The sequence below is a fragment of the Anabrus simplex genome, chromosome 1, assembly GCF_040414725.1.
Source record: "Anabrus simplex isolate iqAnaSimp1 chromosome 1, ASM4041472v1, whole genome shotgun sequence".
NCBI lineage: Eukaryota > Metazoa > Arthropoda > Insecta > Orthoptera > Tettigoniidae > Anabrus > Anabrus simplex.
The window spans coordinates 1,099,621,995-1,099,648,785 of NC_090265.1; the positions used below are offsets into that span (position 1 = coordinate 1,099,621,995).

A 26,791-nucleotide genomic window follows, 5' to 3' on the forward strand; every position below is an offset into this window, starting at 1 on the left:
CCATATAAAAGGCTGTATCCTATAGCGAGAGTTCAGTTGGATGGTTCAGTTGGCTGGAAGGAGTTGAACGGAGAGACTTGCATGAAGTCAATTGGAGTCAATTGGAAGGAGATGGATGGCAAGCAGTGATATGGATACGTAACCGTCAGTGACCAAATGGATTATATGTTCGGAGTGTGTTTCGTGCATCTGTTCGGTCGAGTTCTTGTGTCAGTTCGGTGACAGCCGAATACTGAGTCGTCGTAATGCAGACTAACAGTTATCAGAGAATTACTTGTAAAGTTGATTGTGAAGTGTGAATATAATTTCATGTCATGCTATATCTCGTTTGTGAAACTAAAAGGATACGTCACCAAATTAGGTTTGAGATACCTACAGTTGATACCAACTCAAAGGAATACGTCGTAATAACACTCAAAGTGTTGAAGGTACTGTTACGGGAACCAGTGAGGGACAAATTTCTCGTACAACTTTTAAATGTCCGGTCAAGAGGATTTCAAATTTCCTAGAGTTTCTTTCAGTTGTAATTTCAGAATTTCATATCATATCTATATTAACGCAACAGGTCTTGCCATTTCAATTATCAATTTAAAGAATATTTTTGTTTAGTATCAAATACAACTTATGGTTTTATTTCAATGGTAGAATTAGATAACCTTAAATTTTAATGCAGAAACCATACTTCAATGTCCTTTTCCCAGAACCTGCATATTATGCTGTTAAAGTAAGCTTATTACCTCACACCTTAGAGATATTCAAGATTCTCATTCTATTATCATTACATTTATTTGTAGCTGGCCCCCATCAACAATCGCATGTGTAAGTAATCAGGTAAGCAATAAGTGTGAGTACATAGTCCGACGATTGAATATTTTTTTCCTAAATATTTTAATACGGTTTCATTTTAAAATCAAAGAGTTAGCCACAACGTATGCTCATCCTTTTTATTTTAAACTCGCACCAGGTACCAGTACATATCACATCTACCAACAGCCCAATGTTATGAAACATTTGGGTGAAATTAAATCATCTAATAAACACGAAAGAGTTCATTATAAGTACAAATGAAAGTATATCAAATCCTCAGTAAGCATGGAAGATTTCCGTCCTCGTTGTCGCTAACTCCCTTTATAGGCCTGTGAAATAACACATATATATTTTTGTTATTGTAGGAAGCAGAACAGGGCGTGATGAAGGATCTCTACCAGAAGAACATGAAGATGTCTGAGGACAACTTTCTGGATAACAACATGAAGGCTGTGCAGCGCATGTGCTACAACGATAAATTTGCTTTCATGGCCTTGTTTGAGGAAATGGTTCAGTACATCACCCATAACAACTGCACCATTGTAGTTCTACCAGCACCGTTCCTCAAAGTCACCATGTCGTACACCTTGCCCAAGAACAGCCCATACCTGCAGCTCTTCAATTTGGAGTAAGTAAACTTTGACCTAATTCACTCTAGTTCTAGCAAACCGGCTCACTAGAGCTTCGAGGGCGGGATAGGCGAGTAACTACATAACTGGTCTCTCAAGGAGGACGCGATTAGAATCCTGACCAACCTATCTGGGATATTTGAAATAAAAGGCCACTTCCTTCTGGTTCGAATTTAACCTTGTAATACCCAGACGTATTAGACTGTATATAAAAACTGAATTTTAAAACTACTCCCTATAACCTTATCAACGTATATTGATGCGTCATATTTCTGCTATTTGCTTTACGTCGCACCGACACAGATGTCTTATGGCGACGATGGGGTAGGGAAGGCCTAGAAATTGGAAGCAGGCGGCCGTGGCCTTAATTAAGGTACAGCCCCGGCATTTGCCTGGTGTGAAAATGGGAAACCACGGAAAACCATCTTCAGGGCTGCCGACAGTGGGGCTCGAACCCACTATCTCCCGATTAATGGATACTGGCCGCACTTAAGCGACTGCAGCTATCGAGCTCGGTCGTCATATTTCTAACTATGAATATTAAAGAAACTCATTTAAAGGTAACATTCATTCACGACATCCTAAGCAGAACCAGGAAAATTCACTAGCATCACCAAAATATCGAAAAAAATTTAGCTTGAAGATAATTATTGTTAATATCGAAGTCCATGATGAACTAATGAAATCCATAGGTTGTGACGAATGTTAGAAATACAGTGTTATAATTCTATTAACTGTGTTACATCTTCACAATTATTCTGTCTATTAAGACTTTCTGGAATAGTTTGCTTTTAGCAAATGTACCCGTGCTTCGTTACGGTATTCTATATTGCATACGGATTTCGAAGTAAATTACTATACATGCAGTGAATAAGACTATTTTAAACTGCATGTCTCTTAGCGTTATCCAGAAACAGCAGGGGGAGGTTTCCATACTTTGTTTCCTATGTAAAGTACGAGTTGCGAAATTATAATGATAACGGCAGGGTCACTTGCCTACTGCCATTCACAATCGAGTAGGGAAGTTTCCATTATAATGGCAGGCCCCATTACCTACTGCGCTGTCACAGTCGATTTGGGGAGTTTTTATTACAATGGCAGGCCCCATTTCCTACTTCCAGACAGATAACAGTTGAGGAGATTTTATTATAATGGCAGGCACCTTCCCTAGTGCGAGTAAAAATTGAGTTGTGCTGTTATCATTATAATTACAGGCCCTTTTTTTAATGTCAGTCACACCGAGTTGGTGAGTTTTCATTATAATAGCAGGCCACTACTGTATGCCTAATCCTAGTCACATTTTAGACGGGTAAATTTGTTTATAACGGCAGACACACCTGCCTACTGTCCGACTCGTTGGCTGAATGGTCAGCGTACTGGCCTTCGGTTCAGAGGGTCCCGGGTTCGATTCCCGGCCGGGTCGGGGATTTTAACCTTCATTGGTTAATTCCAATGGCCCGGGGGCTGGGTGTTTGTGCTGTCCCCAACATCCCTGCAACTCACACACCACACATAACACTATCCTCCACCACAATAACACGCAGTTACCTAAACATGGCAGATGCCGCCCACCCTCATCGGAGGGTCTGCCTTACAAGGGCTGCACTCGGCTAGAAATAGCCACACGAAATTATTACCTGCCTACTCCCTAACACAATCGGTTAGGGGAGTTTTGAACAAAGCTGTATGCTCCCTGGACATCTGCCGACCAAATCGAGGATGGAATTATTCATTACAATGGCAGTCCGTCCTTACTAATGCCAGTTACATAGGAGCTCCAGAAGGATTCCATTCCTATTCCCAGTCAAAGTCAACGTGGAGAGTAATTATTACAATAGCAGACGCCCTCCTGCTGAGAGTCACTGTCGATTTGTAAAATAGTAATTATAATACCAGACACGCCCTTTCTACATCGCTACAAATCGACTTCAATGAATATATATAGATCGACATACGAAGTATATGTATGTTCACAATATTGCAAACCTTCATTTACAGATTAGCTCCTGCTGAACGATACGTCATATCGACAAACGGATTGTACCATAAGACGCCTCATTCAGCGGTCTAAATTGCTGGTCTTATGATATTTTCTCCTATCTCATCTATTTAAGGGTAATATTGAGTTAGAAACGTAGAACAGAGTGAAATTTGGGTAAGGTTTTCTCGCAGTGCATTACTTTTGGATACGTACGTGACAGCTACAAACATAGAATTTGGCTCACATATGGATACTGGGTGGGCCAATGTTCGTGATGAATTAGATGATTCTATCTTCCGTACAAATGATTCAAACTATGAATTATACATGTACAAAGTGCAAAATGTACGTGTAATCGAGAAATAGAGGCATATCTAACGTATAAGGAATAGAGATATGACAAAACGCCATAGGGCCAAAGTTGCAGATCACTACAAACTGAACGGAGATTGTGCCATCCGGTTTGTGATACAACTTACCGTTTAGCCACGAAATACCTCGAAATGAAGGTTAGCACCAACATTAAAATTGCCTCAATATTTCGATAGTTTTCGGGGGTAAAAAGTGAAATGTTTAAAGATCTTGGAAGCTTTCTGTCGGTTACAGGCTATGACATGATTTCTCAAAATTTCAATATTCTAGCTCGTCTGGCAGATTGTGTAGCAATCCTGCTTTGGAGGAGGGGAGGGGGTAAAAAATGAGGACTTTCAGGAATCTAAAACTAACAAATATGAAGGTGGTCATTATTACACCTGAAACGGATAACTGTACGAAAGTTTAGCCAAAATAGTCAATGTACAGACACACGGTCGTTACGATTTTATTTATATTGGTAAGGAATCTGCTCCACGTACAACACCTTGTGGGCTATGTCCGTTGGACTTAGCTTGCAAAACCGGCCGTTCATGATATCTCCCTTATTAATCCTCCTATGAAAAATATGCACATGAAAAAAGTTTTAGAAATGGATTTCCATCAAGGCTGGTCGACTTCAAGTCAGGTTGGTCTTTTATATATTTTGTGAGAGTAAAATCACTGTTTCGGTTACCTATAAACCCCAGTCCATTCCAGGAATTTGGTGGTATGGACCTAAAAACCTACCATTGGACAGTGGGTGCTAAATATGAAGTTTGGTTTAAATATCTCCAGTAGTTTTCAAGTTATAAAAAATACGCTTTACATGCACCGGCTCTTGAGTTAAGTCCGGTGGGACTTGTACCGACAAACGGTCCGTTAATGATATCTCCCTTATTAATCCTCGTATCGAAATGGTGCACAAGAGAACAAAAGTTTTAGAAATTGATTTCCTTTAAGGCAGGTAGATTTCCATTAAGTTTGGTTGTATATATTTTGCGAGAGTCCAGAATCACGGTTTCGGTTTCGTATAAACCGCCCAGTCAGTTCAGGGTTTTAAAAAGTATATTGGCCCTAAAACCTACCCCATGACAGGTGGATTCCAAATATGAAGTTGGGTAGAAATATATCGAGTAGTTTTCAATTTATAAGCACTCAGACAAACAGACATGACATCTCCCTTATTAAGCCTCCTATCGAAAAAAAAATGCACATGAAAAAAAGTTTTAGAAATGGATTTCCATCAAGTATTCGATATTTTTCGGGGGTAAAAAGTGAAATATTTAAAGATCTTGGAAGCTTTCCGTCGGTTACAGGCTGGTCTTTTATATATTTTGTGAGAGTAAAATCACCGCTAATTGAGGCGTCTTGTGGTACAATCCGTTTGTCGATATGACGTATCGTTTAGCAGGAGTTAATATGTAAATGAAGGTTTGCAATATTGTGAACATACTGTACATATACTTCGTATGTCGATCTATATGCAGATGGTCATTATTAAACCTGAAATGGTTACCTGAATGAAAATTTCGTCAAAATAGTCAATGTACAGAAATGAAATGAGTTGACGTGTGGCTTTTAGTGCCGGGAGTGTCCGAGGACAAGTTCGGCTCACCAGATACAGGTCTTTTGATTTGACTCCCGTAGGCGACCTGCGCGTCGTGGTGAGGATGAAATGATGATGGTGACACATACACCCAGCCCCCGTGCCAGTGGAATTAACCAATTACGGTTAAAATTCCCGACTCTGCCAGGAATCGAACCCAGGACCCCTGTGACCAAAGGCCAGCACGCTAACCATTTAGCCATGGAGGCGGACGTCAATGTACAGACACACGGTCGTTACGATTTTATTTATATAGACTACAAGTACAACAGTTCATTTCACAGGAAATATCGGTTGACGTCGATAAATCGGTGGTAATTATATAACTTTTTTTCCATCCGAGGCTGCTTACAGTATTGTGTGTCAGAAGTGCTTCAGAGATAATGAAAGGCTTATCCCTTGGGCTTCCTATAAATTCTGAACATTTGTGTAACAAATTCTCTATAAAGGGAACCTAAAACTGGAGGTCTCAATCAGGATATCAAGTCACATTTTACCCGATCTGCAGCGACTGGAGAAGGATTGTCAATATTGTCTTTATGTAGATTTTCTTTCTTGGATTCCGGGCTGAGTGGCTCAGATGTTGAAGCGCTGGCCTTCTGACCCCAACGTGGCAGGTTCGATCCTGGCTTAGCCCGGTGGTATTTGAAGGTACTCAAATCCGTCAGCATCGTGTCAGTAGATTTACTGGCACGTAAAAATCCTCCATCGGGACTAAAATCCGGCACTTCGGCGTCTCCAAAAACCATCAAAAGTAGTGCGAGCGACTACTTTGATTTCCTCAACATTGACCGATTCGAAGTTACCAGTGGAAGCATTCTCTTACGAATAAAACACCAGCTGTTTTATCAAACTAATGTAATCAAGGATGACCCAATTAGTACACATACAATTGTACTTGATAATCATTGATAACACCTCACTAACTTAATTAGTGTGTTTTTTTTACAAAAGTCTCTTGTCTTCACAGCGGGTCTCCAGCTGCCAGTCTTTACCTGGAACGGGAGATCCTTCCGTAATCTTGACTGACAAGTTTCGACTTTCACTTCGTTTCGCACGAACTGCAGTCATTTCACACAGCAGTTCCATGTAGGCAGATTCGAACGGACATCCATTGGCTATCACAACGCACGATGGCGGTACACTTGGCTCGACCCGATAACTCCCACAATAAATTCACATGATTGCTCCACGCACTGAATCACTCAACTCAGCATCTGAAGACCAACTCTGAGGCGAACTGGCTTTTATACACCTGGTGATGAAGTTCTAGTATCTTCGAGGTGCGGCCAGAATACAAGTGTTCCAGTTTTTCCTTCCACAAATTTCACGGGGACTCCAAACAAAGTAAGCAATAGAAGCAAGGCCGCCACGTGCTCTCAGGTCTGCTGGAGCTCGCCAGTCTGACTCACTCATACCTCCCAGGAAATACTGAAGAGGGATTTAAGAGGACAGACAGTAGCATGACCAGCGCAGCGCAGCCGAAAAGAAATTTCCGTGGTCTGCTTCTTGTGAAATGAAATGGCTTAACGCCCACTGCAGGGAACCGCTACGCGCCGCGCGGAACAAGCTTATGGAATTTCCGTGCCAGAAGCCTCCAGGTTTCTGGAACGGAACTTTTTCCTTTCGGCGCGCTTGTGTGGGCGAGGGTAGAAGGAAGGAATAACGGAAAGAATGTGGTTTCGTGCCGTTTCGGCAGTCCTCGTGAGTCCTCGACTAGTGCCAGCACGCTCGTACCTTCACGCGGTTAGTGGTATTGTGCACTGTACGCCTTTCTCGGCGAAAGGTCTATTTTCTCGCTCTACACACGGCTTAACTAGGTTCAATAGTTCATAGGATTTTTCTTGGAACATACGAAAGTAGTGGAAAAATTTACTTCGGTCCTTTAGTAGATCAGGAAATAAATGGTGAAACTCTCCGTACGTTCCCCTTTTCTCATAAATGTTGTGGACCCAAACTTTTCTTTCGCGTTTTTCTTCTTCCTCATTTGCAAGTAGCGCAACCGCAAATAATAAGTCCTCCTCGGAAATGGAACTCATCTTTCTGTGTGAGCTGCACTTCCCCAAGTGGAGAGACGCGGCGCGGTGAGGTGTGCTGTATGGGCGAAGTCTCGGAAAATGGCCCGTGGAATGTTCCACAAGCTAGTTCCGCGCGGCGCGGCGCAGTTCCCTGCAGTGGGCGATTACCTTAAGAAGTCTCATAGGAGGAGCCATTCGGACCAGCATACTCATGTAAACCGAGCCAAAATGAAGAATACAGTATCAGTGTTTAATGTGGGAAGTTCTATTCATGATTTTGAATTTGTTTGACATCCCTTCAATTGCTATAGATTTTAAGGGATGCCAGGGTGTCAGAATTCCTACCCTGATAAGTCATTTAAGCTATTGAAAGCCAACAACACGGAGCTTTTCCTTTTTTTGCTAGTGGTTTATTGTCACACTAACACATCGAAGGTTTTCGGTGACGCAACGATGCGAAAGAGCTATGTTTGGAAAGGTAGCTGCCATGGTCGAGTTGGCCGTGCGGTTAGGAGCGCGCAGCAGTGAGCTTACATCCGGGAGATAGTGGGCTCGAATCCCACTGCCGGCAGCCCTGAAGATGGTTTTCCATTTTCACACCAGGCGAATGCTGGAGCTGTACCTTAATTAAGGCCATGGCTGCTTCCTTCCGACTCCTAACCCTTTCCTATCCCATCGTCGCCATAAGACCTATCTGTGTCGGCGCGACGTAAAGCCACTAGCAACAAAAAAAAAAAAAAAAAAAAAAAAGAAGTCACACACGAGACACGAGCTAAACCTTAGGCTAAGAGATAAAGAGACATGTGTACAAAAGCCGTAAAATGGTGTAAACGGTTATGTTTTCAGCTTTTGTCAGGGCTGTGTAAGCTGAAAACGAGATCTCAGTTACTGCGAGAAAATAAATCGATTTTAACAAGGACCAAGCGTCCTCAAAGTTATTGAAGGGGCAGTGGGACAAAATACCTAAAAGTTGGACTGTCCCGCCGAATCCGGGACGTTTGCTCAGTTTATGTACAAGGAACGTATTACTAGCATTACTTTTATCTCTGCTAGTTCACATTATCAAAACCAAGTTAGGGACTGAGACAGATCAATGAACATAAAAAATCTGTTATTGTAAATACTGAAGCTCTGAAGTTGAAGCTAAAATGTTCGATACTTACCATATTCCTCTTTTTTAAATTTCTAGGATGAATCAAACCGCACCTTCTTCTGGACCAAATATAACCTGCTGTCCAACTATGAGTTCCTATTAGTCTGAATAGGAGACAGAAACACGTCCCGGAAGCGGATGCCACAAAACCACTTCAACGGTGACCAATGTGACGCAAATGCGCGTCGTGTCGTATCATGGCAGTCTAAGTACGAGTCTCATTAATGTATCGCATTAAGGGCCTTCATGCACTGGCGAATGTACATTTCAGAAAATATTCAACATCTCTGTGCAGTTATTCGAGGTTTGTACATTATAATTGAACCTTTCATACAATGTGATACGATCAGTTATAACTGATTTTGTAAAAAATGGCATTCCTATATCTTTCACAGATCGCAATATCCCCGAATGCAAAGCAAATAAGGGTAATTTCCTCACTTCTCTTAAAAGTAGGGAGTTTTTCCTAGTAGATAAAGTACCGTGAGATTAACAAGTACATTTTTATAGATTTTCGAAAAATTCCTATTTTATTTTTTTAAAGTATGGAACTTTTTTGTGGTTTTTCACCTGTAGCTCGTCAGTTTTAATTAAATGAGACCCAGTTTGGTTCATCCTCGATAAATAATAATAATAATAATAATAATAATGGATTTGCGCCCCACTAACTACTTTTACGATTTTCGGAGACGCCGAGATGCCGGAATTTAATCCCGCAGGAGTTCTTTTACGTGCCAGTACATCTACCGACACGAGGCTGACGTATTTGAGTACCTTCAAATATCACCGAACCTGTCAAGTTGGGGTAAATTAAATTTCGTGTGGCTATTTCTAGCCGAGTGCAGCCCTTGTAAGGCAGACCCTCCGATGAGGGTGGGTGGCATCTGCCATGTGTAGGTGACTGCGTGTTATTGTGGTGGAGGATAGTGTTATGTGTGGTGTGTGAGTTGCAGGGATGTTGGGGACAGCACAAACACCCAGACCCCGGGCCATTGGAATTAACCAATGAGGGTTAAAATCCCCGACCCGGCCGGGAATCGAACCCGGGACCCTCTGAACCGAAGGCCAGTACGCTGACCATTCAGCCAACGAGTCGGACAAGTTGGGGTCAGAAGGCCAGTGCCTCAACCGTCTGAGGAATTTATCCCAGCCATTCTTGCGAATAACTAAACCTGAAGAATTATTAAAAATTTAAGTTAATCATCCAAATTACGAAATATGAGATCAAAGAATAATTTGACTCTTTCCTTATTCATTAATCAAGGGATTAAATAACGTAACTCACACAGTAAACGGTACAGAGGTACAGAACAACAAGGTGCTCATATGCCACGCCAACTATTCTCAGTGGAGCATACACAATTTCACTAAAATACAAATATCCGGTATCTCTTGAACAGAAATGCACTTGGACTAGAGTCCTACATGACTAACTACGAAGACCATAAAAATGAAATGTCGTATGGCTTTTCGTGCCGGGATATCCCAGGACGGGTTCGGCTCGCCAGGTGCAGGTCTTTCTATTTGACACCCGGAGGTGACCTGCGCGTCGTGATGAGGATGAAATGATGATGAAGACACAACATACACCCAGCCCCCGTGCCATTGGAATTAACCAAGGTTAAAATCCCCGACCCGGCCGGGAATCGAACCCGGGATCCTCTGAACCGAAGGCCAGTACGCTGACCGTTCAGCCAACGAGTCGGACACGAAGACCATAGATGAAATGAAACTGCGTGACGCTCAGCAATATATGGGCAAATCATCAAACCTGTCTGTAAAGCATTGTTGTATACTACAATCGAGTATGAAGGATCGTCAGAGTCTGTTTAAGGTCAGTTTTCCTGTCTGTAAATATACTACGGGTAATGGTTTGGTCCGCCCTGTTTCTATATGAACTTAGTCAATACAGATCAGCGAAGGACAGAAAATTGTCATATTTGTCGAAGTGTCAAATGCATCTCTTCAGGTAATTTCTCTGTTGGCTGCAGAATCGTACTACCGCTACCACCAATAACATTAATAACAACAACCACATAGTAATACGGTATGGTACTTTCTTGTGTAAGGGTACGTCCAAGATGCACGCTGGTTTTCTGAGTCAGACAGTCGGCGCTGAATGTCTGACTCCGAGTGGCAGGTGGGATGTGGCCATTATGAAAGCTGGTTGTCAGCGCAGACAGAGCTGCCACAAAAGAAAAGATATGAAATACAACTGATCAGTGTAGCATGGAACTAACAAGAGAACAGGCTGCAGCTCTATTGCTGCTAAGTGACAATGTTACAACCAAGTTAAAACGAATGAGAAGTGATATACATCCAATAAATGAATTAAAATATATTTACGGGAAGTACAAACACCTTTTTCCACAGTTACTTGTCGACGAAAACAGATTTTTGAATATTTCAGAATGAGTTCGGATACGTTTTGTTTTATTTTGTTAAAATTTGAACACAGGCTTACGAAGAACTGGGCGAATTACCACACTCAACACGAAAATCAACAGCCTGCGCGGCAGGTTGTCTGAAACCAGAATGAACGAATCATTCCGGTAAATATCTCAGTCAGACTACCAGTGCGCAGGCTTCCTGCGCGCAGGTGCATTATGGCCAGTCCCGCTTAAAAACACAGGACATACTTATGTCGACTCGGCGCCGACTGTCTGACTCAGAAAACCAGCGTGCATCTTGGACGTACCCTTAGGTTTCCAAATTACTAACTGGCTTGATAGAAGGCAGTTTGGGTTCAGGAAAGGTTATTCCAGCGAGGCACAACTTGAAGGATTCCAGCAAGATATAGGAGATATTTTAGTTTCAGGAGGTAAAATGGACCTTATCGCTATTGACCTATTCAATGCTTTTGATAGAGTTGATGCTTGATAGGGTAGGTCATGCCAGACTACTGACGAAAATAAGGGCTATTGGACTAGACAAAAGAGTGATTGAATTCCTAGAAAATAGAATTCAGAGAATTAGAATATGTGAAGCATTACCTGATACTGTAGTGATTAAGAGGGGAGCTCCGTAAGGCAGTATTATTGGACCTTGGACCTTTGTTTCCTCAGATGCACACCCCATTCCCCGCTCCCCGTTAATGCTTTTTTTGAGACATGCCCTAACCAGAGAGTAAAGAATACAGGGAGCTGCCCGCTACGCTACTCTCTGCGACTATCGCTTGAAGCCAACGGCCACGCCCCCCATGTCGATCAAAACATGGCAGTTCTTACGTTATGTGCAGATACAAACTAAGACGTTTCCTCGGGAGTAGGGAAAATTCTAATCGCACAAGTATGTACAATCGTTTTCAAAACAACACGGCCATTAACTATAACAAAATTCTCTGACCAACAGACCTATTAATGATTTATGATTAAGCTCTGCAGAAGCGTTTCGCAGGCTTAATCCACTCTCCTGCTACTTGACTATCGGTACTATAAATTGTGTACCTTGAAAATAGGAGATGTAAATATTCACCAGATATCGGTAAAGATAAGGAGTAGGCTATTAATAACGGCATACCGCAATCTGAAAGCTTGAGGGAAATCGCCAAAACGAGCTTAGCAACATTGTTTGCTACAAATTTTAGGGTGGTGGTGGTGGTGATTATTATTGTTTTAATAGGAAGTACAACCACCAAGTAAACCATCCTCTATTAACACTAATCAGAGGGAAACGATGAAAGGGGTCCACACTTCGAAAAATGAAGGTATTTGCCAAAGAAAGATAAGGGCCACGAAGGGCGTTAAAACGATACTCCCTTGGCCTCCATGCGTAATTAATACCGTCGTGGTCGGAAAACAACAAGAGGTAACCAAGGGACGTTGGGTAGGATAGATGAAAGAGAGGAGCCTGTCAAAAGTGGAACCAATGCAGGATTCATCTAAGGGCCCGCGTGGTCGCTAAACCACACTCCCAAGTTAAGAGCCCGTTGGGCCCCATTTAGTCACCTTTTACGACAGGCATGGGATAACGTAGGCTTCTTCTACCGCCACCACCCACAACGAGATACATATTTCAGAGGTGGTAAGTAAGTCTAAGCTAAAAATTCTTACAAAATGTGGATGGTGCTCCTGGGATTCCGAAATACCAGCACAATACCATTGAAGGTAATATAATATACTCTTCTACATATTATAAGCCATACTTAGAATCTTAGCTGTGAAATGTTATTCCAGGAATATTTTTCGTTTTCCGATTCGTGCAACCGCACGCTCAACACGTCACTATAATAGCTACAACACCAACTTAATATTAGTATCTCTTTACGTTTTAGTGTGTCGTATAGCGTTCACGTCTGAAAATTCCCGTAGTTACAATTTGCGTTCACCGCATTCGCTTCAATGAGCTGTGATGGGTATGACTGTTCAAAACCCAACATGCGTTCTCGCGCATATATAACACCACGCCTCCAATGTAGAGCTTCACTCTAAGGCCGGAATTACACCTACCGAGTACTGGGCCGAGTCACTCGCTTTGTTACTCCGCCGAGTAATTGAGGAGTAGATGTGATTACACGAGGAAGAGACAGTGGATGAGTCAGTGCATTGAAACTTTTAAAGGGTGCTGGAACATGGTTATGCGAAGTAGGAAAATGAGGAAAATGAAGAGAGTTTTTAAACACTATTGTAACGTGATCCTATAATAGAGGAAATCGAAGATGACATTGGCAACAACAGTTTTAAATTTTATTTTTTTACATCTGGTACACCAAAGTCAGACAAATTCATAGATTCTACCAACTTGTGATACGCAGCATCACGCATGTAGCAGATTCGAAGTCCCATAAACATTCGTGTGTTTTGTACTCTTGAATGAATTTTAACGTTGTTTCACTACTCCATTTAGTCATTGTCACTGAAAAAATCAAATCACAGCGCGCCAGACAACACAAGAACACTCCTTCACAATTGACTTGACTGATTACACTGACCGAGTGAAGAGCGAGTGAAGCGCCCAGGTGAGTGGGCAGGTGGTGGGGGTACTCATTCGGCCGAGCAGTTGGGCCAAGTTTCTATCCACTGTCTCGCCCAAGTCACTCCCTCGCTACTTGCTCGCTACTAGGCCGGGTACTGACTGTACTTGTCACATTAGCTGAGTACTCGGCCGAATGAGTACCCCCACCACCTGCCCACTCACCTGGGCGCTTCACTCGCTCTTCACTCGGTCAGTGTAATCAGTCAAGTCAATTGTGAAGGAGTGTTCTTGTGTTGTCTGGCGCGCTGTGATTTGATTTCTTCAATGACAATGGCTAAATGGAGTAGTGAAACAACGTTAACATTCATTCAAGAGTACAAAATACACGAATGTTTATGGGACTTCGAATTTGCTGTGTACAAAGACAAAAACGTGCGTCATGCTGCTTATCACAATAGCATCCTAAACCTCTGGGATAAATTTGCTTACAGCTGGTTGCGACACTCTGAAGAAATATGTAAAAAGCGATGGCTGGCTTCTGTCGCAAGAAAACATAAAGTACCGGTAACCTTTAATTTCACTTTTGCTGGAATAGCAGCTCGAAAAACAGTGTCTGCTTTTTGAATTTTAGGAGTTACCATTTCAAGCAATAAATCAAACTGATGTAACCCCAATCCCATAAAAAAATCTATATTCTCTGAGATCTTCAGTTTCAAATTCCCTTAAAAGGGTTGCAGTTTCTCCTTTATCTCGTCTTAATAGCCAGGGTCTTGTCCATAATCTTTTTCTGTTGTTGCTAATGACATCTTCGATTGCCTCTATTATGGCAGGTATGATCAAATTGCAATAGTGTTTAAAAACTCTCTTCATTTTCATTTTCCTACTTCGCATAACCATGTTCCCGCAACCTTTATTCGTTTCAATGCACTGACTCGTCTACTGTCTCTTCTTCGTATAATCAATGTACTCCTCAGTAAGTTACTCGGCCGAGTAACAAAGCGAGTGACTCGGCCCAGTACTCGGTACGTGTAATTCCGGCCTAAGAGCTCCAAGGATCTTTACTCCCTGCACCCACAACGAACTCGCACATCATAGCCAACCTAAAAACATTGGTGACTTATCGTATATTGGCTCAATACGACTAGTCCATTCGTCACTCCATTTCGTACGAAGTCTGCATGTGAGATATCTCTGATGACACGTTTGATGTTTACTCGAAAAAATTCATTGTAACTCTGCCATCTGGTAGATTGAAACAGAACGACGAAACAGATACGCAGGCAGCCTAACGTTAAATCTAAAGTGCCTGTATATGGCAGCTGAGACCACAGATTATTACGAATATTAGTAGTAGTAGTATAACTAGCAGTAGTACCCGGCGAGTTGGCCGTGCGGTTAGGAGGGCGCAGCTGTGAGCTCGCATCCGGGAGATAGTGGATTCGAACCCCACTGTCAGCAGCCCTGAAGATGGTTTCCGTGGTTTCCCATTTTCACACCAGGTAAATGCTGGGGCTATACCTTAATTAAGGCCACGGCCGCTTCCTTCCCATTCCTAAGAATTTCGTCTCCCATCGTCGCCATAAGACCTATCTGTGTCGGTGCGACGTAGAGCAACTAGCAAAAAAACTAGCAGTAGTAGTAGTATTTCAAGCTGTTGTAGACAGACTGATAGTAATTAACGTACAAGTGCACTTGTAGAATAAACATAGAAGTGATATTCTGCTGATCAGTGTACCCGAAAAGTGAACAGACATACACGAAGCTGGGACACGCGTTGTCACGCTCAGAGGATGAATAGGCAGTGAGCGCAGGATGCTTGTTTTATGTCGGAGATACGATGCGCAGACACGTCACACATGTTTGCTCATCTTTAGACACACACACATAAATTGGAACATGACTGTTTAAATGAAGTGTCTTCGTTCAACGATACTAGAAGTCGATGTATTATTACAAAACGAGCACTCGTTAACCTCGACTGAGTGGTAGTGAAGGGTGGGGAAACGAGTCATACGGAGCATAAGAGTACACCATATCTAATTTTTAAAACTGTAGAATTTTGGACCCTGTGCGAGGCTACATGTTGTGAACTTGGCCTGTAAAATGTGCAGATTGTGTTGAGTATGGCCCGAATTTAAAAAAATGCATATGCGCATATGCAAGTGCATATTTTGAGCGTCAGTGCATATACACACATATTTGTTTTTTCTTATGTGTGATCTATTATCTAAGATTTCTTAACTAAATGAAAAATCTAATGAACTCTGTATGTTGTACATCCCTTGGCAACATAAGAAGCCTTCCCTGATCAAGGAACAAACTTCCAGCGTCGTATTACAAGTACAAGCAGGTAGATGGATTATGACGCTTTTCACAGTAGCTATTTCCTCCTTCCTGCAATTCCTTTTTCCTTCTCCTTAGAGTAGCCTCGCGAGGTTTGCTTAAACAAGTGCGTTCATCTGTTAACTTGCTCTTCGTCTACTGCAGGGTTTCACCAGATTAAACTGGAAAAAATGCCTAAAGATTTTGCCAGAAGAATGTTCCGAGCAGCCAGTCCCAGTGTTCATGTATTACCCACTTACATCCGTCGACGTAGAACGATCATTTTCAGCGTATAAATTAATTCTGGCTGACAACAGAAAGTTATTGACTCCTGAAAACTTTGAAAAACTGTTGAAACCTACTGACATGCATCATTTTGCAAGGAATTAAACATTTTTATCAGTTTAATACCGAGTTAAAATTAAATAATGCGTCTGGTAAGTGTATTTTGTTTTATTTTAGTGCATATTTTCAGGCATATATACAACATTTTTAGTCCATATGAGCATGCATATTTTCGGAGTTTTTAGTGCATATGTATCCGGGCCCTAGTTATGAGACGCTCGGCCAGGAAACTTCGAAGTTACCTACCAGAATTTATTTTCGTCGTTTTGTCTCTAAGAAATAAAAGTCATTACCAGGCAGACAGATGCATAGAAATGTTGTGGTAATTTTTAAATTGTAGTTTGTAAATACGTTATATTAGGTCTCTCAGGAAGGCTTGGAAACAGCGTTCACTGACTGGATCGTGCGGTATGAATCAATTTATTTGAGAGTGTAGTGTATTGTACCCTTCCGTCCACGGTTCTGACTTCAAATCTACCGTTCTGACGAGAACGTTTTGAGCATGTCGGACCCCCGCCTTGCAGAAAGGACCCTCCAGTGCCCCAGCTGACACCTGCTCCACCACAGCAACCTCCAGCGACCACCTGGCCCGCAAATGGACAGCCAGCGCAACCAGGGCCATCTGGTTCCACAATCAATATTCTACCGGACATCCAGGCTTCTATCCAACAAGCCGCCACTCTCCAGCCTGCTCCACATCCGCACCCGCACCCGCACCAGGTACCATGGCTCAGCGTCACGCGAGGTAAGATGTGGCCGTGCCAGCCAATTAAACTTCATCTAATCAAAACGCTCTACTTCTAATGGTTGTGACCAAATATTCGTTCCAACAACAAATTCTTTTGAACTTTTGACAAACCTACCCACCAGTCGTAGCACCGCTCCTGAGGCATTCGTGCCAACTCAAGTGACAACCGCCAGTGAAGACGGCCTCTCGGTTAGTGGTTCCCGTTCGGCGACAGCACCCTCTGTGTCTGACGAGAACACTTTCTAGCAACGCTCCTGGTGGAAGCGTTGAACAGATGGAAGTAAACCCCATACCGAAGAAAAAGTCACTATCGCCGATAGTAGTATTTGACAGCAGCACTATAGGTTTCTAAAATATCGATGCACCGGTGATATCAGGGTCATCGACACTCGTGATGCCCTTGAATTTCATATTGATACTGAGGAAGACTACCGGCTAGTCACTCAATATTTTGAGGACAACAATGCGTAATTTTACACGCATTAGCTGCCTAGCCAGTGTCTTCTTAAGGTCATTATTAGAAATATTGTTACTACTGCAGGTGTTCACTGGGTTCGTGAAGAACTCACTGACCTTCGGTATCAACCCAAGGACATCTACCAATTTACTCGGCGGAATGCCCAAACCCAGAAGGTAATCCCCCGGAGTGTAAAGAATGTCGCCTTGCCAAATGACGAATTTTCCAGATCCTTTTATTCAGTCCATTACTTGTGTGGTAGTAAAGTGAAAATTGAGGCCCGCAAAGGTAGGGAGAGTCCCTCCCAGTGCTAGAAGTGTCAACGGCTGGGGCATACGGCCAACTATTGTAAGATGACCCTTCGCTGTGTTAAATGTGGTGAAAACCACTCGGTCGCTGCTTGTCCACTCAACCCGGAGGCACCGGCTAAGTGTGTAAATTGCAAATGGGAGCACCCTGCCTCTTGGAGGGGCTGTTCCCTTTTCAAGAAAGCTGAAGAGCAGGTCAACTTCAGCCGACTCATTCCTTTACTCAAGGAAACAATGAACAAACAGAGAACGTGCACTAGCACTGTTGACAAACTGGTGGTCCTGTTTGATTCTGCTATGCAGTATCTCTCAGGCCCCTAAACGAAGCGACAAACGCCACTGACGTTTATGAACTTGACAATTTGTGCTTGGAATTGTAAGGGTGTTATCGGTGAGAGGTATGAGCTTGAAGCTTTTATCTCTCAGCATTACATTGATACCGTGTTACTTGGTGAGACGTGGCTAAAAGAACATATGCATATGGTAGTTTATAAGTAGGACAGGGCCGACACCAAGGGAAGTGGTATGGTTGTGTTGGTGAAGCCTAGTCTTAGCCATCACATCATAGACACCCTCCCTCACTCAGTACTTGAAACCATTGGTAGAGAGTTGTGCCACCTTAACTACCATTACAGACTTTTTGCTGCGTATCTACCGCATTCAGCACCCCTCCATCTTGCCGAACTTGATGCTCTTTTGGACAATCCTGCCCACGTTCGCATCATAGTAGCCTGTGATCTCAATTCTAAGCACCCCCTGGAACTCGAGGGTAGTCAATCCTAAGGGGAAGATATGTAATCAATACTTGAAAGACAATGACGTCATGGTTTATGCTCCTACTGAGCCCACCATTTACCCCTTCAATGGGCTACCTGATGTCATTGATGTGTCAGTTTCCAAATTCTATAAAAAGGTAATAGATTTTGTTGTTCCCAGTGAACTTAATTCGGACCATAATCTCATTATTTCCAATCTCACCTGGGGTCGCCTTGACGAGCCCTCTCGTCTTTTGGAAAATCCTGCCCACGTTCGCATCATAGTAGCCTGTGATCTCAATTCTAAGCACCTCACTGGAACTCCAGGGTAGTCAATCCTAAGGGGAAGATACTTAATCAATTAAATGAAAGACGTGTAAGATGCGCAATCCCCAACGGCACATCCAGGACGCGGCACGAAATTCCCTTTCGACCGTCTAGCCAGATTCTGACGACGGCATCTCTGATCTCCTCAAGGATCTGATCAAGCTCAAAAACCGTTACCGGAAGATATGGCAACTCTTTGGTGACCCTACTGACCGGGCGGCATACAAGGAACCTGCCCAGGATGTCCGCCAGCGACTGCAGGAAGCAAAGATTAAAAAATGGGAGCAGCTCTGTCACACGCTCTCTGAAACGTAGTCAGATCGCGACTTCTGGCGGGTTAACCGCAATCTAACTCGCACACGAGAACCACGACGTGCGATTCACGGCCGTCGTGGACTCGTTTTCTCCCCCCTGGAGAAAGCTGAGGCCTTCGCTGACTCAACTGAGAGTCAGTGCGTAGTTCACGACACGCCTCATGATGACGACGTTACTGAACGACGAATCACCCGCAAGGCCGCAGCTTTCCGACGCACTCCGACACCAAATGATGAGGCGACTGCATTCACACCTGCGGAGGTCCGCAGGTGCATCAAAGACCTTAATGAGAATAAGTCCCCTGCAGCATGGAAAACTGCCAAAATCTATGTTTTGCCAAAGCCTGGGATGAACCGGTTTTTCCCCCAAACTTATCACCCAATCATCCTTCTTTTGCATGTTTCCGAGGTATTCGGGTGGCTTATTCTCAAACGCGTCAACAGTCACCTTACTACCAATCACACATTTCGACCGGAGCAGTCCTGCAACTTGTACAATTTGTGACGAGGTTGTTCAACATGAGACTCTTTGTGCCAGCGGTATTTTTTGACGTTGAAAAGGCATTTGACATGTCTGCCACGACAACCTCATTGTCAAACTCATGGAACTCTACCATGTTCCAAATGCTTTGGTCAAAATTATCTCTTATCTACGTCACCGACAATTTTTTGTCACCTGCGATGGTGCAACATCCACCCCTCGGCACCTCGTTGTGGGTGTGCCACAGGGTGGGGTCCTATCACCAACCTTGTATGCGCTCAATGTGAACGACCTGCGACGTATGGCAGGAGTTGAAATTCAGCAGTACACAAACGACAACATCGCAGTTTATCGCGCTGAGCAACAATATTCCGGTTCCCTGCTAAACTTCAGACCTGGATCCAAAAATTTCTCTCTTCGTGTGTCCTTAACAAGGTTAAGGTCAACCCAGAGAAAACCCAGGCCATAATCTTCACTAGGGGAGTCCCGATATTCATCCACTCAAAATTCGCACCAAGGTCATACCAAGGTCAAACTCGGACCAGTATCTTGGGCTGAAGCTTGATCGCGTGCTCACGTGGCGATGGAATATTGATCAGGATTTACAGAGAGCTAGCGCTCGTGTCGCAGTATTGCACCCACTGCTGTGTAACAACTCTCTGAGCGTTAATATCCAGCGGACACTCTACCTCACCTGCATCCGCCTGTGAAGCCAGGTGTTGTCAGGTCTTTCAGGACAAGGCTTACGGCGCATGGTACAAATCCAATTTGGCAATTCACTGGGATCTCAATATCCCTCAACAGCTTTCCAAACTTGTTCGCCGGACGGAATCTCAAATCTTCCAAACCCAGTCAACAGATGAGGGCATCGTTCTTAAGACCAAAAAGCCCAATATTCGTTTCAAGTACCGTGCCCCTTAACTCCTATACCAACCAAATTTTTTCGACCTACAATGAAATAAGCATTATTTGAACTTCCAAATTCAATTTCTGAATAAGCCTAACCCGCTTACTATTTATCAATGACCCAGCAACGAGGGGGTTTCAGTTCTGCTTACAAGCAGTAAGACAGAGTGATTTCTCCTCCACTAGTGTAGTCACCAAGCGCTTCTTCTGTTCATCAGTAACTCCTGAACACCGATGAGTAGGAGAGTATGTGTCGCTCTGGGACACCCATCTGTTCGATACCATTTAAAAAAAGTGTAGTGCGCGACAAGGAAGTCCACTGCCGTTTGAATTAAGACTGGGAAAAATGATATACTGATACATGAATTATAACGCTTGGGCAATATTAATCACTCCTTTCCCTATATTTTCCTTGAAATAGTGGTCAGAAATTACGGGTTTTTTTTTAAGGCAGATAGGGGAGTGGCATGATGTGATGATGTGAAAACAAGGGTTTGGAGGTTATAGGATGATGACGATGATGATGATGATTATGATGATACTTATTGTTTAAAGGGGCCTAACATCAAGATCCTCGGCCTTGGAGGTTATAAATACTGGCAACCTATCCATGAGAAAAGCCGGTATTAAATATAGGTATTATACCGCGAACAACATTAGTTACCGAGCGAGTTCACCATGCAGTAAGGGTCGCGTAGTTGTGAGCTTGCATTCGAAAGATGGTGGGTTCGAATTCCACCGTCGGCAGCCCTTAAGATGGTCTTCCGTGGTTTCCCAATTTTACACTAGGCAAATGCTGGGACTGTACCTTAATTAAGCCAAGGCCACTAACTTCCGTTTTTCATCCTCACGTTGCCGAAAACCTTTGATGTGTTAGTGCGACGTTGAACCACTAGAAAAAAATTACTTTCCAGAATTAATTGAGGCACTCTCCGACGATGCTAAAACCTCCTCAGATAAAGTGACAACCCATACAATAGGTTATTTTCTCTTCTAAAGAAATCTGATGATTTCTCAACTCTTCCGTCCTTAAAGAGAAAACTAATTCAAACCATCCAATATTTACCACTCTTTCTGTAGAGGAAGCTGGTAAAAGAATTCGCTGAAATATTTATAACAGGAGGGTGGCGGGAAAAGACTGGCTTGGGCCGTTTCTGAGAAGGCGGGGGCATTTTTCAATGAAACAAGAGAGTTATAGACACAGGTCTTTATTGACCCAAACGCTATGCAGACACCGACATCGAGAAGGGTATCCAGTGTATCAAGTACAAGCAGTGGATGCACAAGGAATGCACAGACACTGAACCTGGGAATTATGGACTAGAGTAGTTCCTGCAAGAAATCATCAGAACATCCCCTCGATTTCATAACATATAAACTTTTTATTAACATTATTTATGCTATTATTTGTAATTTTTAATGTTTTTATTTTGTGCAAGACCAAAAAATGAGTAAAATGAGATTCACTTGGGGAAGTGGTTAGCTCATTGAGAAGAATGTAGGAAAATAGATTCTCTGAGTTTATTTTATGAGGTAGTCCAGGTCTCCAATATTAACATAAGATTTGGAGATAGGAAGTGGAGAGGGGGTTTAATTTGGAGGTTCTTGGGGTTACACAAGAATAAGGGCTGGATCAGAAGGAAATATAATTCACTATGCATTCTCTGCGGGAGCAGGACGGATGACCTACACTTAATAGGAGAGTGTGGGGAAACAGGGAAGCTGAGGAAAAAGTTCCTAAGTGATAAGCAGCAGGAAATGTGTAGAATCGGTGAAAAACCAAAAGTTATTGCATGGATCGCGAAAGAATGGAACAGTAAGGGTAATTTGAATATATTCCTAAGTGCCGTGAAGAAACTATATGAAAGAAAAGTGAGTGTAGCGTGTGATGATGAGGTAAGAAACGATTATGTAAGCGCTCAAGTGGAAAGAAGTTCAAACAGTAATGAGGACGGTCTTGAGACAGCAGAAAAGACAGTTCACTCAGCGAAAAGTGTGGTGTTGACGGAGTTGGATGGTAGTGGTAGGCCCTATACTGTAATACCAGACTATCCAACGCATGCAGTAAAGTTGTGGGTCAATGCCAGGCGTCGCTTGTAGATGCCGATTGCCTTAGTTTAAGTTATTTTGTTACGTAACCTGTTGACAGGTCACGTCTTATTTGCCTACATTGCCAATTGGCATAACTAAGAATTTCTATTTATGTGTGTTCAGGACCAAGTCACGGTCGCACGGTTCATGTAAGTACCTGGTTTTGACTCAAACACTCTTCATACACTCTTTATAGTTTTTTTTTTTTTTTTGCTAGGGGCTTTACGTCGCACCGACACAGATAGGTCTTATGGCGACGATGGGATAGGAAAGGCCTAGGAGTTGGAAGGAAGCTGCCGTGACCTTAATTAAGGTACAGCCCCAGCATTTGCCTGGTGTGAAAATGGGAAACCACGGAAAACCATCTTCAGGGCTGCCGATAGTGGGATTCGAACCTAATATCTCCCGGATGCAAGCTCACAGCCGCGCGCCTCTACGCGCACGGCCAACTCGCCCGATCTTTATAGTTTAGGAGTCAAAAAGGGAGGAACACTCCGTAAAGACTCTTTGTAAATAAATTAAATAAATTAATTAATTAAATAAATAAATAAATAAAGATTGGCTCATTGGCTTAGCTGCTCCGGTCGATCCTGAGTTGAGATTTTTACCTCAAAAATCACGTGGGCGTCAAGAAAGGCATCCGGCCTTTAACCCCCGGCCGAAACCAAAATGAGCCTGGGTGGCTCCAGCAACCTCAATACCACCTGGGATAAGTTAAAGAAAGTAGTAGTAGTAGTAAAATGAGAGTCACTTTCCCCACTCTGGTGGTCGCTTTTGTTCTTCTAGTAGAGGAAGTGTTACATATGCTTAATATTGCTAATTTTATAATTTCAAAGTGTACAAATATCTTATTTACCTACCTCTTTTGATTGCTACATGTCATTAAGAAGGTCATAAGCTACCTTTATCGTATTTATGATTACTTTCAAATAATTATTCTGATCATGGCGACATATTTTGCCTTAATGTGATTCACTTGCCCTTCTCTTCCAGTTTTCTTAATAAAATGGACTTGCAATGGTAACCAACCTCTGACTCTAAACCCGAATATTCCCAACTTTCTAGATGTGTGCATCTGGCTAGACCTCTTCGATGATCGAAAGAAATCGGGGTCCCCTCTAGTGTACAAGTCAGTTTACGGAATATTCCATTGACAATTTTATTTTGAGCCCCTAAGAGCTCGCTCTTTTTAGTGCCATAGTGACCAAAGGCTTATTTGAGCACGTTCAAATACCACCGGACTAAGTAAGATTGAACTCACCAACTTCAGTTCACAAGGCCTACACCTCACAGTCTGAACTTTTCTCATCTAACGGTATTACAAGTCTCTTCGGTATTACAGAATCTTCTCAGCCCGGCAGTGTGTACATAAATTTTACTTTATACCGCTTGCTGTACTAAACCACCTACATTTAACCCTCCCATTCTTCATGTTGTGGCATAGTGTATTTCGAAAGCAAGTGGTAATGTTAAGTGCTCAAGTGACCGTCAGCCTTTCATAGCCCACTTCGGTATTTCCTGAAAGAGATGAGTGATTCGGGCCGGAGACCTCCCAGCCAGCCTCTCCTTGTACTGTGCTTTTGTTTGGTTTCCCCGTGGGCCTTCTGGAACACGAAACAAGAATATTGCTTCTCCGACCAAGCCCCGTATATTCTAACACTCCATCACCAGCTGTATAGGAGTAGGCTAGACGTGAACAAAGGCGAGGTTGAACAGCACTAGTGTTTGCTGCCGTTGGAGTTGTTATGCTGTGGAGCTGGACAGCAGTACAATTTGTTGTAGCGAGTGAGCTGTAGTAGTGCTCGACGTGGTTGTCGTCGCCGAGTGTATTGGAGGAGTACGACGAAGAGTAATGCTGAAGTGTGGTCGATGTTGTTTAATGGTGCTGTGTTATTGTCTTGTCTCGTGCTGAGGGTGCTGAGTAGTTCACTGCACGGTTACTAGACTAGACGGTAGGGGTCATCAGTTGGGTGCGCAGTAGCAAACCACGCCTCCTGACGTCACGCGTTCCCCATGTTCGCTAAACCATCGCCCTCTACTATGGCTACGCTAATACGCCTTCCCAATACAGCGATATGAGCGATATGGGCCTAGTTCCCATTTTTACCGCCGAGCGCTGCTTCGCTGGCATTGAAACACGATTGTTCATTACAGCACACGTTAAAGTGTTTTGTAAATTTCTGTGTAAATATACAGCCAATCACTCGATAAATACATTTGAATCACACCTTACACCTTAATAAAGAATTTCCGTGAAGAACGTATCCCTCCGCAGCGGAAAAATCGTACAAAATAATGTTAATCGTAGGTAGTAAATAGGGGCTGCCTGGTCGAGGCGGTAAAGGCGTGTTCGGTTCGCCCGGAAGGATGTGCGTTCGAATCCCCGTCAGAAAGTCGTAAAAATTTAAGAAACGAGATTTCCACTTCCGGAGGTGCATATGGCCCTGAGGTTCACTCAGCCTACACCCCTACACCAAAAATGAGTACCAGGTTAATTCCTGGGGGCAAAGGCGGCCGGGCGTAGAGCTAACCACTCTACCCCATCACGTGCCGAGGTTAACAATGCTGGAAGCCTTTACCTTCCACTCCCCCAAGGGCCTTCATGGCCTGTACGGAGGTGACTTTGCTTTGCTTGTAGGTAGTAAATACTGTAGAAATAAATAATTTCACACACTTTTCTGTTTAAGTGTTTCGCTCTCTCTTTGTTATTTATGTGGTTATTTAAGAATAACTTCACTCAATAACTGTGAATGTCCGATTTTAGGACAACTGAAGTGAGGAAAATCACGCAACAAGGACATTAAATAGTCACCATAGACGCAACAGGATTTTTATGAACAAATGGTTGTGCTTTCAATACAAAATCATGAATAACTTTAAAAATCCACATTGGCAAATCAGATGGATACTGCAGCCTGCTGTTTTAATCTCTTTTATAAATCAAGTCCATTAGCACCGTTGCACACCTTGGTCTTGTCAAAAGAATCAAGCATTTTGTCCGGATGCAATGTTGCTACATTTGTGCTACTGACATGCATGTCGAATCATTTTCTTGTGATAACATGTATTTGACAGTGGTACCTCCATTAAAAAGTCGTGTATATCTGTACACGAATGGTCTTTTAAATATTCTAGGCCTGTTATTACTTCAGTCGCGAAAACATATTTCGCGCATCATTTTCTTAAACTTAGACGGCTCGATATTTTTGCGTGTAAGAAAAATGAACCGGTTTCACAGTTTCATTTGATTGCATTTGATACAGTTTCTTGATAAAATCACCATTTATATCCTGGAAACCATCAAACATAGATTATTTTTTGTAAATAATTTCTTACTTCTTCAGAATGTGCGATTGGTCGAAAGCATTTCACTATCAACAGGATGACAGATCTTCGGTTTAATGTGTTTTGAAGAAGACATTCTTCTTTTCATGCTAACATTAATCTTACGATTGTCACTCACAATGCGCAACACGAGAAAACCGCAAGCTTCGACTTCCTTTATTGTTGTGTTAAAGTGTGTAGCTCTGTCTCTAAAAGCCTCTTAAAAATGCTGCTGGTAACCTTTATTTTGTAGTCACAGCGGAAATTATGAAACGGAGAAGGTAATTCGATTTCTACTTTCACTTGCATGACAGTCATCTTTGAGTAGTTTTTATTTGCTCAACATGGAACGAAGCGTCTTTCTATTCAAAGAAGGTGTCCAGTTTCTTGTCATATAACATCTTCTGTTCGATGGACTACCAACAAACATAATCTCTCTGCTTCAGTTAGGCGCTGACTTTCTGCTAAAAGGCGCTCCTTTACTAATAAGAGGGTTATTCCAGTCTCGGAGTTTATATCTCCTATGTAGCGTGAAAGTGTGGATTTATTCAGTGTGGCAAACATATGACCTCGAATTGAAATTAAGAGAGAAATTCTTTCTTGAGATACCATTCAGCCATTTATGACGTTGTTACTCGTTGAAAGGAAATTCATGAAACGAATCCCGCTTCCCGATCTGCTGTTCATCTTACATCAAGGCACACAGCAGTAAACAATATTATGTCCATAAACATCAAAACGATTCACGACCAAAGAAACAAGCCAAATAAGGCAAACAGAGGCTCAAATTACGGCAGCAGTCTAAGCAATGATCACTGAGCGTATCTCTTCCAGCAGCGTATGCCAGCTTCCCAGCGCTCCAAGCGCCGGAACTGGTAACTATGACGTGTTCGTTCGTTTACATGTGTGGCCGGGCGAATGAGAAGGCGTATTGGCGCAGTCATAGTAGAG

General features: G+C 42.8%; 1 protein-coding gene across 1 annotated transcript in view; it reads left to right on the top strand.

The window, feature by feature from the left end:
* Window positions 1-26,791, top strand: part of LOC136858149 (glutamate receptor ionotropic, kainate glr-3) — a 67,928-nt gene that overhangs the window by 30,380 nt on the left and 10,757 nt on the right. Inside the window, exon 4 of the mRNA XM_067137480.2 lies at window positions 1,173-1,435. Coding sequence (XP_066993581.2) covers window positions 1,173-1,435 — 263 coding nt within the window. The remainder of the gene's footprint in view (window positions 1-1,172; window positions 1,436-26,791) is intronic.